Source organism: Blennius ocellaris (assembly GCF_963422515.1).
Source record: "Blennius ocellaris genome assembly, chromosome: 18".
Lineage (NCBI taxonomy): Eukaryota > Metazoa > Chordata > Actinopteri > Blenniiformes > Blenniidae > Blennius > Blennius ocellaris.
Genome location: NC_137667.1, coordinates 15,524,941 through 15,541,603, shown reverse-complemented (window position 1 = coordinate 15,541,603; position 16,663 = coordinate 15,524,941). Strand labels below are relative to the sequence as shown.

Below are 16,663 nucleotides of genomic sequence, written 5' to 3'. Positions count from 1 at the left end.
GTGTGCTAACGCTGGGTGAGTTGAGCTGCTGGGAGCAGCTCGTCAGCAACCCACCTCCTTGGAGTTTTCTTTGCAAGAGTCTTCGAATGGAGGCTGGGTGAAAGCCTTTTGTCCACGTGTGACTTCAGAGGTGTCGAAGCCTGAGAGCTTCAACCAATCAGTGACTGGCTGATTGCATGGGGGGAGAGTCTTGTGAGCAGAAAGGGGGGGAGGAAGGTCTTGGAGAATGTCCCCCCCTTCCCCATTCTAGATGTGAAAGGCCATCACATTCCTGGGTCAGAATTCATGTCATGACTGCGTCTCATGACAAATGAATATTGTCTCTCCCCAGAAATGAACAAACTTTCTGTGGTCCTGCAGATCCCAACAAAAGGGATTTTGAATCCACCTTTTATCACTCAAAATGTCATCTCTCTCTCTCTCTCTGCTGAAAAGTAGCGATCAAAGTTTTCAATGAGTGCAAATAGGTATGTCTGAATAAGTCCAGTCAGATGTTTCACATGTGTGTCAGGGACATTGTTCTCTTCTATGTGCTGCAGCACAGTGGGAAACATGTACTGGCTTGGGTTTGTCCTGAGTTTTGCAAGCCACAACTTCATGGACTTTTGGAAAGTGATTATGTTTTCCAGTGTTGGAAAACATTGTTGTGGTGTCCAATTTAAAATTCAGCTTGTAGAGAAATGAAACAACACCTGCCAGATATGACAATGTGAGAAGCCGTTCATCAGTGAACAGATCAGAATGGGGGGACAAGGAGGAAAGCATGGATTTAATTTTTCAGTTCATAAACTCTGGTAAGAACTCTTTTGCATAAAACAGCAGGTGTGTATGCTCCGCCCCCATGACAGCGCACAGATAATCAAAAAGCCAGTTGTTGAGTGCCTTGCCTTTAATAAAGTTCACAACTCAGATGACTTCTTTCAGTGCTTTGTGGTGTGCTTTGCATGTCAGCGCCTGTTGATGAATGAAACAATGATTCCAGACGATTTCCACTCCAGCTGCCTCTGTGATTCTTTTCACAACTCTGCTGATTCTGCCTGTCACGTTTGCGGCCCCGTCACTTGTTATGCCTTCACAATTGCTCCAGTCCAGTTTGCACTTTGTAACCAGGTAGTTATCCAAAAACATTAAATATATCTTCACCTGTCATTCCAATAGGAATAGTCAAGCAACATAACAAGTCCTCCACAAATTCATTTCCCCACACATACCGTACGTAAACTAACAAAGTTGCAGAATCAGATAGACCAGTGCTTTCATGGAGATGGATGGAGAAATCCCCAGCTGTCTTCAGTGTTGAAATAAGATGCTCCTCCAGGTTGTCTGAAATATCATGGATTCATGAATTAATCAAACCATAGTTCAAAAAATAGTCTTTATATGGCCTCACCCCTGACATTCTTTTTTTCGTCGGAGGCTCTTCACCTGCGTTGACCCTTCCACTTGCGCCGTCATCGGTGGGTTCAATGTGACCGTTAGCCGTATTTTGGTGAGCATTAGCTACAGTCTGTGTTTTTTTAGCTGGTTCTGTCTTTCTGTTAAGGCTGTTTTGTACGTGACGGGTCCGCGAGCTCCGCACGGCTTCGTGCGGCCAAATTACGTCATTTTAACTGCCACGCCCCTCCGTGCGGATCCTGTTCACGCGGACGTCACCGCTCTGTGCGCCGCCAAATTTTTCTGACTCCATGGACAGAGACATGCGAAAGAAAAGGCAGAGCTGAAGAAGAGGAGGACTGAAGACTTCGTTTTAAAGACACAAAAAGCATATAGCTGCACATCCACTTTGGAAACACAAGATTTGACACATAGATATCTATTTGCTTCAGTGCCAGACCTCAACAGAGGAAACATTTGAATTCAAAACAATAGTTGAATGCTCCGCTCCACTCTCCACTTGCAGGATCACCTGCTGGTGTCACAGAGAAGAAGTCTACTTCTTCTGCTCTAATTTAATACGCACGAGTGTCAACCATAAAACAGCGTTAAGTGATATTGCAAATTTATTTGGCGATCCAAATAAAATCTCATACGACTCAGTCTCTGGGAATCAGTGCTTTAGAAATTACAATAAACATATTGAATCTTGAAGGAATGCTTAAAATTTAGATGTTTCTGGTAAGATATGTCAACATCAACTGTTGAGTCTTTATGAAATCATCAGCTCATAACAAGTTGGAGGTGGGCGCCAGCAGCAGTCTGGACATTTCATGGTGGTCTGCGTGTTCTTTGAGTTAACATGGCCGGCGGCGATATAGAATAACATGGCAAGATTTCTGTATACACACTTAACAAAGAGGCTGTGGGTTGTTTTATGCTACTGAGAACATAATTGTCATCAGCTTTGCTACAAAGCACATGTGGGACCTTAAAAAAATACAGTGCGAATTTAACTTTGGATGATCTCTCTGTGCATACATGGTTTTTCTCTACTTTCAGTTTGTCTGACAGTCCCAGAAATTCTTTGTGTGTGTGTGTGTGTGTGTGTGTGTGTGTGTGTGTGTGTGTGTGTGTGTGTGTGTGTGTGTGTGTGTGTGTGTGTGTGTGTGTGTGTGTGTGACTATTCCGAAGGCAACTCTGAGCTGCACTGGAGAACATGGTTTAAATGCTGGATCTGCTCCGTTATTGAGCTGCAGCCACATGAAGCATAATTACATGTTTGTTTATATATATATTTTTTTTTAAAGTCACCATTAGTCATGATTTCTATTACGTTCTCACACTACGCAAGTAGATGCTCTCCAACTTGACCAGTAGTGTCTTGCTTGTGTTGCATTTTGCATGTATTTCATTTCGTGTTTAATAAAATGCAGATGTTGCTAGTGTATTGTCATCCGTGCCCCGACACCAAGCTGTTTTTCTCAGCTGACAGCTTCATAATCCACAGCAGGAGGAGCACAGGTGTAAAGGATGACTCTTTCAATGTTTGCTTTTAATTTACCTTCATCACTAGCAGGGCGGGCATAGCTTGTTGAGTCACGACAAAGGAATGGAACCATTGTTAATGTCCATGTTTGCAAACATCAAAGCGTCTGCTGCAAAAAAGAAATTGCATAAACTTACACTCAAGCTCAGTTCAGGAATTTCTTTTTCAAGATTTATTTGTGTTTCTTTGAATGTTAGGTAAGGCTTCCCTGTGATGTTTTAAGTTCGGTCACAAATCACAGAAACTTTGTTGATTTGTTGTTCCGCTGAAGAAGTCCGTGACCTCAGATTAGCTCAGCCTTGCCAGAGTTTGCATAAAACCATGCAATGCTTGAATAAAAGTCACACCGCTGGGTCTTGTCTTCACACATTTCTGTCACATGGTGAAACAATGAAACAATACTGACCATCAAACTCCACCCCTTGCCAACACACAGAGAATATGTCCAATTAGTGAAACGGGTGGTTAGTGAAAGCATCTGCTGGTGACTGCACTGGATCTGATAGGTAAATAACAGTTTCCATGTTGCTCTTCAAAATCTATAAGTCGGGCTCACTTCATCTTTCTGTCAAGTGCAAAGATGTAGATATTGTTGCGTGTATTTATTACAGATTTGCTGCATGTGCTGTGAAAATAAATAACAGATATTACGGCTTACAGGACTTTGTTCGGGGCATAGCAGTGATGTAGTGGTTTGGACTCTTGTCTCACAATAAAAAAGCCCTGGTTTGAGTCCAGGCTTGGGAGCCTTTCTGTGTGGAGTTTGCATGGTGTCCTTGGGTTTTCTTTCTTCTTCTTGTGAGTCCAGAAACATGTTTGAAGTAAATGAGTGTATTAAAAATACGAACGAATGTTCGTGTGTGAGTGAGTGTTGGGCTTCACTGTCATTTCGTGACCCGAATTTGGATAAATAGAAGATGGATGTGTGGATATGGCCTCATATGGTGTCACAAAAACACAAAGAAGGTTTTCATGTTTTGGTTTTTATGGTCATGAGTGAGTCGGGAGAGGAACACACATGAAGCAAGTGGATCTGGGCACACATTTAAAAACACAGTTTTTTTAATTTCACAAGGGGTCACACACCATTGCTTACACTTTATCTTCCTTCGCTTCAACCATGAATAAAACTTACAATAACATTTATATGAAATTGTTTCTTTTCATTCATGGTTTTTTTTTTTTTTTTAACCCTCAGGACGAAGGAGAGAGTGTGGTTTTAAGTTTGTGGTAGAATGTGACTAGAAAGGTTTCCAAATTGATACTGCTTTTGAAACTAACATTTCTTGTGCAATTTTGAAGTGTGTGGTATTTATTTCTCACCGTGACGCCTTCCACCACATAACGTTTCACCGATTCACAACATTAAAAAAACCGTATTCAGCAATTGCTTTGATTATGAGTTCAACTGCAAAATCTAATTTAAAAGAAGCAAATACCCATACAATAACACATGTGTGACTGATTCTGTGGTTTCCATTTGGCTGAGTAGCATTTCAGTCTCCATCTGCTCATTTATGTTCTAAGTATAATTTCTTTATGTCATAATTCTCATTTGCACACAAACCGAACATTTTGGCATGCATCGAAGGGCCTTTACATGCACTGAAAAATGATTTTATGGCAGAAAAACAGTGGAAAATCTTGCAGCGAGGATGGATAGTAGAGATACATGCCGCATCAGTAGAGATACAACCAAAAACAAATATGCATAATAGTTAGTGTGAATACAAAAGCATTCATTAGTGTTAATGCAAAGGCATATCCGTTATTATTATTATTATTATTATTATTATTATTATTATTATTATTATTATTATTATTACTATGTTTTTTGACATGCATCTCCTCCCACAATCCTTAACTGTTTTTGACATGAAATCTTTGAAACCTTTTGAAATATTTCAACTTTTCGGCGAATATTTCTGCTTTGATCTTTAATGACATAATCTTTTATCTTCATTTTCATCTTTACTCCAGACCACTGCAGCATTCACGCCTGCATTTTCTTCTGGAAATTCGGAACCATCTAGTTTCTATTAAACTCTGAAAAAAAGTGAGGAAAATCTATTGTTTTAAGCGGCAACCCACAAAAATATAAACCAGACTTCAAAGTGTAGGCTTTGTAGTTTGTTTGAAAATGTGGCTACTAGACTGAATAACACAGAAAAGTAATTGTGATATTTTACTGAATTTTGTATTGATGAAAATCCTTTGATGATATTAAGGTTAAAAATATAAATGTCTTTTTTTCAAATATTTAATTGAATGAATTTAATTGAACTTCTGCACCTCTAACAAGTGTGTGATTTCTTTGCCAAAACACCTGGAATACAAGGTCAGACTAAACTGCAGGCTCACATTAGCGTCTGAAAAACTGCTCATGTATACATGAAAATAGTAATAATAAAAAGATCAATTAGTACTTTTCTAAAACTTATCAGATGTTGCCTTCATATTTCAAGTAAACATCATAAATAATATAATGCTGCGAAACATAACACCGCATCACTCACAGTAACATCATGAATCTGTTTGTCTGTACGTGAGCATAGTTTGCCTTCAATAAATTTGTAGTGTGTAGTTTAAATAATTCCACTATCCTATCTCCCAAATAGCTTGTCTGTTGCTTGCTTTACACATCAAATTAAAATAATATATAATCTAGATGTGTATAATATTTGCACAGGTTCACCCAAACAAAGAAGACTGGACTGATGCACTTTTAACATTTAAAGCATAATACCTCACAAAAAAAACAACCTCACTGGAAACAGATTCTATTTCATTCAAGCCATTGCAGCACAAAAAAGTAGGGTGATTTTTCACTGAACATTGACAGGTATATATTGAAAGCAGGAGCTGGGGGGGTTAAAAGAAAAACAGTTCAGGTCAAAAACTTCAACTCAAAAGATACAAGAGTACTGATGGGTGAGGCAGATTGAGTAGACCAGGGCCAAGATCAGAAATACTAAACAAGTGAACTGTCATAATGACTCAACAAGACTGCAAGATGACCTGGCAACTGACCAACACAGAGCAAGCTGCTTAGTACATGAAGGGAGATGGAAATTTATGGGATGCAGGTGCACACTACCAGGAGGAGAAACTCAAACATTGTGTGACACCAAAGCAGAGGAGTCAAGAATGTGGAAAAAAATAACCACAACATTATCTAGATGAGACCTAGTCCCGAGAGCACGTACAGGTACAGAACGATGAATCAACTGTATTAAATGCTGGTATGCAAATAGATTGCAGAAACTGTGAAATTCTCTGCTTTTCTCCATGAATTTGAGTCACAAGTAAAATCAAACACTGTGTGCTTAGCCTCATGACACACAATTAGAATAGTTAATATGTTTTACTGCACACTGCCATTCACCACATTGCTCGAAGAAAAATGTTATTACTCAAAATAGAAGTAAACTGAATTCATAAGTATGAAATTTAATGAGTGAAACCAGAATAAAACTACTGTGGCCTAACAATGAAACACTCTGTGACTTTGCCATGTCCAAAAAGCATCTTCTGTTGTGAACTATGTCGTATTATAGAATGTATCTCCGTAAACCCACCATTAATAACAATTAATTTGGATTGTACATGACTGGAGGAAGTTACAAGTTCAAAGAGTTGTGTAATAACAGTCCTCGGTTGGACAAACTGTTCACAAATGGAGACAATTAACTAGATTTTTCTCACTGCATTACAACGAAATTGTCTCCAGCCACAATAGACACAGGCTGCAAAACATAGTACAAGCTGCAGGCTGCATAGTCATTGGCACAACATCCAAATCACTTGTGAACGTACCATTGATGAAGCATTTAGCAGGAATGGTATCCATGGCATGCCATGTGGATAGATGTAGTTCATGTGATCAACATGCAATAGCCTATCAAGATGGGAATGTATGGCGGAGGTAGCATCATGATTTGGAGCTGCTTTTTATCCCCCGCCGTAGCCGACAGGCCCCGAAGGGGGATCTTGAAACAGTCTCCGTACGTTCGAACGTTTCTACCTATATCTCGGCAACCCCTGGGCCCACAGTGACCAAACTTCACATGTGGATACATCTCAGAGGGGGAAGGGATACTATGGTGACCTTGACCTAATTTGCATATTAAGTAGGTCACAGGGTCACGAAGTGCTTAAAAACACATTTTGGGCTCTGGAGGCCTAGGTTTTTGAGCTAGGGCTCTGAAATTTTATACACACCTACTAGTACTCTGGGGACACCCTCCAGCATACCAAGTGACCTGACCTTGACCTTGACCTTGAAGATTGGTAGGGTCTGAAGTTTGCTCGTCATGGTTTCAAGATTACGGAGCCCCTCTGGTGACATTGGTGAAAAAAAAATTAGTGCAATACTAGGCATACTCCTTTGCTACTACAAGAAATATGAAAGAATATTACTGTAGGAATTTGGAGAAAAGTACTCTTAAACTTGAATCTGTTGGTTGAAAATAATGATCTCTCGCCTGTTTTCAAAATGCAAGAAAAAGGAATCCTTCATAGGTTTATGCCTGATTCCACTTCAAGGCAATACTAGACATACTCCTTTGTTACTGCAAGCAATATCGAAGAATATTACTCTAGGGATTTGGAGTAAAGTACTCTTAAACTTGGAGCAAATTAACGAAAATAATGATTTCTCACACCTGTTTTCAAATTCCAATTAAAAAAGATTCTTCATAGGTTTATGCCTGATTTCACTTCAGTGCAATACTAGATATAGTCCTTTACCAGTACCAGTAAGATCAAAGAATATTACTGTAGAAATTTGGAGAAAAGTAATGTCAAACTTGGATCTGTTGGTCAAAAATAATGGTCTTGCCTTCAATAATTTGCTCCAAGTTTAAAAGTACTTTTCTCCAAATTCCTACAGTGATATTCTTTGATGCTGCTTGTAGTAGTAAAGGAGTATGTCTAGTACTGCCTGAAGTGGAATCAGGCATAAACCTATTAAGGATTCCATTTTATTGCAGTTTGAAATTAGATGAGACCATCATTTTCGATCAACACATCCAAGTTTAAGAGTACTTTTCTCCAAATTTCTACAGTAATGTTCTTTCATATTTCTTGTAGTAACAAAGGAGTATGCCTAGTATTGCGCTGAAGTGAAATTGGGTGTAAACCTATGAAGGATTCCGTTTTATTGCATTTTGAAATCAGACCATCTGTCTTTCTGTCAGCATTGCGGCCGTACGCTGACCTGTGTTTTACCGTTAAAGGCGTTAATAAAAGCGCAGTTAAAATTCACTTGACGGCAGTTTAATAACGCGTGGCCACGACTTATTTATCTCGTTCCCACGCCTTAATAACGCGTGACCACAACTTATTTATCTCGTTCCCATGCCTTAATAACGCGTGGCCACGCGATTAAGCAAGAATTTTTTTTTCACCAATGTCACCAGAGGGGCTCCGTAAAAAATACATGTATTTTCATATAAACATTTCTCCTCATTTCTCAGCAGTTCCTGGGCCCACAGTCACCAAACTTCACACATGGACACTCCACCTGGGGAGAAGGGGCACCATGGTGACCATGACCGAATTTGCATATCAGGTCACAGGGTCACTAAGTGCATAAAAACACCTTTTGGGCTCTGGAGACGTATTTTGACATAGCTTATGAAGAAGACCTTTCAGATTCTACATAATTATCTACTAGGACCCATGGAACACCCTCTAGTGTACCAAGTGTGCTGCCTTAGAGCTGGCTTTGTGAGAAAATATAAAGCCCTCCGGCGGGGGATTAGCCGAGCAACGGCCTTCTTGTATAACTCATGGATTGGTCTTCCTGTTGTAATGGGGGTTAAAAAAAAGTGCATTTTCATATTATCATACATGATCATGTCAAATGGCCGATGCACCAAGATAACAGGCTAAAGCCTGGACATGAAAGCCACAACAGAAGTCTCTGCAAAATGTCCACTTGGAAGAAAGATTGTGTAAAAGCGTGGTCGTAAATCAGATCTTGTCACAACAGAAATACTGAGAACATTGCACATCCAAAGCACTTCCTTGATAGTAAATTGCCCAAAGCTCATCGAGAACATAGTGTGAACCTGGTCAGCATCTACAAAAGTGCTCGGTTTTAGTTACGTTGCCAAACGATGTTTAATTTTGTACTTATAGGATCAGATCGAATAATCAATGTGGGGCAAGAATCTTTTTTCACTGTCAACATGTATTATGGGTTTGAAGTTGGCCCTTACTGGGAACCTTTCTTACATCATTTATATTTCCCGGGAAGCATTCAATCAAACATGCCTGACAATAAAAGACTGATTGAAAACACTGGCATTGACTTTGGAGGCCTAACTCATTCCATACTTTATTAAATTTCTTTTTTTTTTTTATTGGCAAATGAACACACACATTTTAATGACCATACGGAGAATTTATCGCTGTGTTTAAACATTTTCCACTTTACATTACAGCTGACGATTGAGTGAAGTTTTATTCGATTATCTGGGCACCAAACAGCTCGGAGCTTTGAATGGAAGTCATCAACTTCATGGCATAAACGTGTTAATGACTGAAGAAATACCAGGAAATGAAAAGAGAACCTTTGAATGGCAGGAGATTTCGTCTGTCCTGTCAGCTGATGTATCACTTATGGCATACGGACGACTGAAGCACTGCATTGACAAGCAACATCACAACATCGTAACACAACAGCTTGATTTCTGAGTCCAAAAGAACATGTTTGAACATTTTAGTGCTTTGTCAGGCCAACACCTACTCCTGGGAATGTCTTTCAGCATGGTGCAGACACACAAAGCAAAATGTCAAACAGAACAGGAAACTAAAATAATAATAATTATGGTGCATGCGTGCGTTCGTTCCTTCGTGCGTGCGTGAGTGCTGCTGACAATGGATGAAAGGCAGGTTTGACTTCATCAGTCCTTCATTTATTTCCTAATAATATGTGTGAAAAAAGCAGATAAGTATAAGAATGTTGTACTGAAACTCGATTATGTATTATGTACAAATTATATTTAAAAAAAATTTAAAGTAATGTTTTGGATTTTTGAGATGGAAGACATAATCACAAAATTGAATCTGTTTCATGTGAGACAAAAACAGTGATCCGCAGGCTGAAAGTCACTCTTACATCCATTCATTCATCTTAAATATTTGTTTTATACAAATAAGTGCGCAGTGTGTCAGGTAAAATTTCTCAATGAACTGACAATGAACTTTCATTGTAGAAAATGTCCAGCAACAGTTGCCTTACTATTCAATTCAATTCAACTTTATTTATACCACCAAATACAACACAGTCACCTCTAGGTGCTTTAAACAGAGAAAAACCCAACGAATCCACATGAGCAAGCAGATTTATTGCGAATGTCGAAAGGAAAAACTCCCTCTAACAGGAGGAAACCTTTGTAGAAACCAGACTCAGAGGTAACGACTTTTCTATTGCAAGTACTGATGTATTGAAATAAAATCAATGATGTCTGTGTCTCCAGATATAGAAAAAAACTAATCGACTGAGCGGAATTTTCTCAAGATTTCTTCGGTGTTGTTAATAATTAGTCTTCTCAAGCCTTGCGAGCCCTTGATTTGTGTGAATGAAATCAAATTGAACCTTGCCGGAGTTCAGGCAGGCACACAAATCATTGAAAGGTCACATGTTCAATCCAGTCATTCATGTTTGTGCCCTTGCATTCATCTCTGCTGTCATCTGTCTCATTCAGTGGTCTTAGAGAATGCCAGCACATCTGTGGAAAACCTATGAAAAAAGAGAGCTCTGCGGCGCTAGAGGGAGTGTTGGAAAAATTAAAGAAATGTGGACGTGCAGAGTTCCAAGTAAATTATTTCAATCCAAACACTGCTTGAGGCTACAGACATTATCTGCACACCTAAATCTGTATGTAGGTTGTTGCAGTTGAGGCGCATTAATTATGACTGAAACTGAATAGTTTTCAAAGTCACGCACTAAAAATGACCTGCAGATCCGGTTTGTTGCTACTTCTTTTCGGAGAAACCTTAAAATTGGCTGAGAAGCTTGCAGTCATAGATTGCTGCTCATTGTCTGTCCACAGTATAGTCTGGCCAGCTATTTAAGTTCATGAAGCTAACAACAGAAAAGTCTCATTCTCCGCAGCTGCTTCCACATGACACAGATCATTTACTACCAGCTGCATCGAGCAATAAGGTTTATTACTTCATGTGCATATAAAATGACCACGTTCATGATGTGACAGAAGAATTCTATACAGGGCAGGTAAGACTTTTTTAAAGAAACCCAAACACAATCTGCTGGGAGATCAGCAGGTGGGAGAGATAACAAACCTGTTGCAATTAGATAAAGAGAAGAATCTAAAACATTCAGATACACAAGGGAGTTATTTTAACCATTAGGAGGTTTTTTTTTAGTATTTTTTTGTGAACGAGACACATGGAGTCTTTCATGGACATAAAGGAAATGTGTTCTTTTAAATTGGAAATAATGGGGGTGGATAATCCATTTCATGCCTAAATAGTTTTAAATAGACTCAAATTTCAGTGACAGGTTAATTCTTAAAAAGTATAAGGTTGGATAGTTACAATAAATAAAACACTATGTGTCATTTGGGAAAATGTGTCTTTATTTGTTTCTCTCAGAGAGGCTTCGTCATTAGACCCTCGACACGTGTAAGTCAGTGTAATGTTACATGAATTATTGATCAGTAATCTCAGCGGATTTGCCTCCTGGAAGAAAGTGATTTATGGACTAATGACAACAAGAAGCAGCAATGACAAAACAAACAAAAAAAAACACAAAAGCTTAGACACACTACAAACAAGCAGAAAGCTGAAGATAAAATAACTTTTATATTTATACAGACACATATGTTGCTATCATGAGGACTGACTTAGACCTGTGCAGGGTGTATCCTGCCCTCGACCATAGAACGCTGGGACCGGCCCCGCAACCCTGCATAAGGTTAGGTGTTATAGAAAATTAATGGAATAATTCACTCCAGTAAACAGGAGTTCATCAAAATGATTACAGAGTCGCTCTTCACTTTGGAAATAGGCTTCAGCTCTTTAACTGTTTTTGTACGGAAGCTTGTTTGATTGTAACTATAAACTTTATAAAGAAAGGAGTGGCTGCTTAAACTAGTCATCCGTGGTCCATTCATTCACCGTTTTTAATAAAATATAGATTTGTACAGAAAATCAAAGTAGATTTTTTTAGTGACATGATCATGGATTCCATTTGAAAGGTGCAGGCATCCTTGGTGTAAGTTTATTTAACCATCTGTAAAAAATATTTTCAACATCCTTGATTACAGGAGCTTGTTTACACACACAACCTGGAGATCCTGCCCAGGAATAACACTTCAAGGAAGTTTTGATTAAATCAGACAAGACATCAGGAAGAAAGGAGCACGTTTGTGGGACAACAACCACATCCTCCTCTGATTAATGGCTGAAACAGTCAGGAGTTCAGGAAGAAAAAGAAAAATGAAAAACAATGTGTTGGGACCACCTACCACCTCAGCACATGTGTGAGGTTTCCCTTAAAATACAATCACATGTAGCTGAGTCACTGGTTTGCACATACTTGGGCAGCAGGAGTTTCACATGTGACTCTACCAAAGTGGAAACAGGTCAGACAACTGCAGGACTACAATCTGGGTCAAATGAGGTTACAAGCCTCCCTAAAGAGTTGCAGATGGGCCTAAATGTTATCATCTCTGGTGTGATCCAGAAAGTGACATTCTGGCAGGAATGAAAGAGCAGATGAGATGTTCAAACACTCCCAGTGGTAGTCAAAAGATAACACAGTCAAAAGAAATAACAAGCAAAGAGCCAAACTCCACAGTTAAAGTAGGTAGCTTTTCTTCTGTTGTCACCCACCTGCTTGCCAGACCTTTTCACAGGACAAAAACGAACCGCCTTCAAGGATAAGAGCGTTTGTTTTTCTACTTTGCCAATAGATATATTTCAATTTCCAGTTTGTTTTTTAAACCCATTATAAGCTGATCTTCATTACCATTTTGCAATTTCTGTATGAAAAACAACAGCTGATACATACAGAAAGCCACTGTTACACACCACAAACTGTTTGTGGTCAACTGAACAGGCTGATGTATAAGTGTTCGCTGTCATCGTCGTTGTCGAGGTTGTTGTTGTCATTGTTGTTGTTGCTGCTGCTGTTGTTGTCCATCAAAGGCCAGCCGAACCAAACTCTACACGTGCCTTAAATGTTCAGTGATTGCAGAATGGCGCCCCCTCCTGAAAGGGCTCTCACTCCCTCAATAAAGATTTATTGTAGTATTTATTTATTTAAAATGTATCTTATTTGAATAATGTGTGCAGTTAATATTTGCTTGTCTCAATAAAATGGCAACATATGTATTGTTTTTTTGTTTATTTGTCAGTCTCGTTTTGGGTAAGCAATTCACAACGATCTTTCAGGATCAGAGGTCAGTCTCTGCTCCAAATATACTTTCTCTCCACAAAACTCTTCATTTGCTCTCACAGACTTATTTAGATTAGGATTTTCCCTCCTCCGTATGTGAACCCTGCACATATCAGCTGCCAAAAGCGATTATTTTGCCGGCGAATCACCAAATATCATTGTTTGTCATAATTTCAACGTTGTCCTGGCCGAGAGTTGTCGATCCCTGCCCGGAGGGCGTTACTGCAAATGGGCGACAGACGGAGAGCTGCATGTTCAGTGAAGAGGGTTGAAGCTGAGTGACAATGCGCGCTGTCCTTTCAGCACCAAGCCCTTTACTTACAGCACAGCCACATATCGAACCACCTCACCAAGCATGGACATGTGTTTAAGTTGCAGGTTTCTTTCTCACAAATGACAAAAATCTGTTAAGCCACGCGTAAATGATGGAGGTTGTCTTCTGAGCACCCAAATATGTAAAGTAACACAGTCTCAGTCTTTGCTTCATTGAGTTATTTTGAAAACTGTGTATGTGTGTGTTTGTTTTTAAACAACTGTGCTCTGGTTTCCCATCTGCATTATAGTAAACTGTCGAAGCCCCACTCAGTGAGGTCTGAGGGGGGAGCGTGGGAGCCACTTGCGCGCTCTGACTTATTAAGCAACCGAAGTGGGTTAGACTAATCCACAGCAGGAAGAAACGCTCTCCAAACCTCCACCATGCTGTTAACTCCACTCCTCTGAACTGAAACAAAAATGATCGATGACTTTCAAAACTGTTGGTAATTAATCTTTCGTTGAGTATTTCCTTAAACGAGACCTAATCGTATTTCAATTTGCCTGATGGATGCAACGCGCGCAAAAGCTCTAAATGAAGTTATGAGAATCCCGAGAAAGAAACGGGAGCATTTCCACTGAGATGCTGCACGATGTTGGATTGATTGGAAATTTCAGTGGAAGTATTAGTTGGAGAAACGTTTCCTGTAACAGCGTATCGCACAGATAAATGGAGTAACGGAAAGGAAGGGAGGGGGGAGGGGGGCGCAGAAAACTTGGCACGGCGCACAAGTGATGGTCAGTCAACTCAAGTGGACTTTCCGCTTCGGGGGTGCAAATAATGCGTCTTATTCTTATCTCAGACATTGCGGAGAAGCCCTCAAGGGACAAGTGACCACGTCGGCGAGACAGAATAAAAAGTGAGGTTCACTCCAGGGCGGCCGATCTGCTTCTTCAGCGAGGACGCACACGGGACCCGGAGCAGGATTTCTGTCTGTGCTCCCTTCCAACAGTCCGTCGAGATTCCGGGGATGGTCACGGATGCTCGGACAAAACTCATATGACTTGAGAAACTTTGATTTTTGAAATATAAAAGCAGATTCCGGGGAGATATCTTTCGGATTGGACAGGTTCGGGATCACAAACTGAAGTTGCGCACAGTTTATTCTTTCTATATCGGTGGATATACGGGACATAAAACGGGATTTTTAAAAAAATCATTATTATTTCAAAGGTAATGGCTTTAAACTTTATTATCCTTCACTTTATATTTGTTTCCACGGATATGAAATTCTGTTACTGCGATTCACGGCAAAATGTTTTTGTTACAATGTGAAAAAGAGACCAGATGATGAAAGTAAAATTTTAAACTTTCCAAATATATCAAAACTTTTGATTGTATGTATAGAGAAAAAACACATTGTAAATCTCGGTATTGGTTTCTTGTTGAAAACGTGATCATTTGACATTTTTGGGAAACTTTGCTTCATAATAACTTGTTGTCACATCGATGTAGAGTATGGGACAAATTATACAAGTGAAGCATTTACTAACTTCGGATTATTGGAGAGCGTGTACATATTCCTGCAGATGTGATGTTGTTTAGAATAGGGATGTGGTCTGCAGTGAAAGTCTTGTTTATTGTGGCTTCAGCACGGCGATGAGAGGTGTCCACCCTCAACGTGCGTAAAGCAACTCTGGATGACATGATAGCTGACAAAACGACAGCCAGTCATCAGCACTTAGATTTGACATTCCTCCTGTAATCTGTCCCGCAGGTGTCCACCGAAGGAGTTTCGTTTTTTTCTTCCCCCTCACTCCACGGGAGCTATGAGCGGACTGCGCAAACACTTCATTATGGGGCTGGTGCTGCTGCTGTGCGCACTGACCGACCACCGCGGCGAGAGCGCGCCCTCCTCTGCCCCGCCGGCGGACACGGACGCGCAGCAGAGTCTGAGGCGCTTGGTGGAGATCGTGAAACACGTGGAGGACAGCCGGGGACACCACAGTGCGAGGACAGACTCCCCGTTAACGACGCGGGCCAGGAGCTTAGAGCAGGAGCAGAGGGACTTTCGCAACTTGAAAACAGAGAGGGGGACCCAGGCTGCCGGTGAGTGGCAGCTTCTCCACCCATCTATGTTGGGTCACATCCTTGGTCCTTAATGGATTTTGTATCCCCCTAACCTTTCATTCATGATTAAATTATTTTCTTTACTCAAACGATCCTCAACATGTTTTGCTTCTCACTTAAAGTGGTGTCTGGAAGTGCACATGTTGTGATAGGCACAGGAATCTGACATACAGCTGTTCAAACGCAAACGTTCTCTCCCACCACTGGGTGATGCTTTTTTTAGTTAGTTAAGTGAATGATTCTCGAAAAGTTTCGTTTGTGTTTTCTGTGGCTGTCTGTCCGGGGTTTGAATTTCACTGCTGCAGGCTCTATGGTGGCCACTCCATGAGAAAAAGTACTTCTCATATAGGAATGCAGATGCATGTGATTTGAATTGAAATGTTAATCCTAACAATTTTCCTGCATCTCTTCTCTTTAAACAGCTGCATTTCCTCGAGATTTAAAAAAGAAGGAGAAATTCCTAAAACACATAACAGGTAAGGTGTTTTACTGTTATTGAGGGGTGTTTGATAAAGGGTTGCTTAAAAAGTAAAAAAAAAAAAAAAAAGTGATTAAAGTAGCTCAGACATGCAAAAGAATTATAGTTGTAGATAAAAGTTGTAAAATAGAGCTGCTGATGTCTGCAGAGCTGGGAACGTTCCTAAATATGGTCCTCTTTTCCTCTTTTCAGGTCCACTGTACTTCAGCCCAAAGTGCAGGAAGAATGTGTACAGAGTCTACCACCACACCAGAGACTGCACGATACCCGCATGTAAGATGTTGTTACACTTGCCTGTGCACTGTAGGGAGTGACTGTCAGTCCAACATCAACATGCTGTTTAAAAGTAACATATCTTCCCATTTCATTTTTCTTTCCCCAGACTTCAAAAGGTGTGCACGGCTTCTCACAAGGTTAGCTGGCAGCCCACAGTGCACTGAGGGGTAG

At 40.1% G+C, this 16,663-nt stretch overlaps 1 protein-coding gene across 1 annotated transcript; it reads left to right on the top strand.

Annotated features, from left to right (window-relative positions):
- Nucleotides 1-15,437: 15,437 nt before the first annotated feature.
- Nucleotides 15,438-16,663, top strand: alkal2a (ALK and LTK ligand 2a; the record flags this gene model as incomplete). Its single annotated transcript, XM_080514058.1, has 4 exons — nucleotides 15,438-15,717; nucleotides 16,161-16,214; nucleotides 16,409-16,489; nucleotides 16,599-16,663. 4 exons carry the CDS (start codon nucleotides 15,438-15,440, stop codon nucleotides 16,661-16,663), a joined length of 480 nt encoding a protein of 159 aa, XP_080370184.1.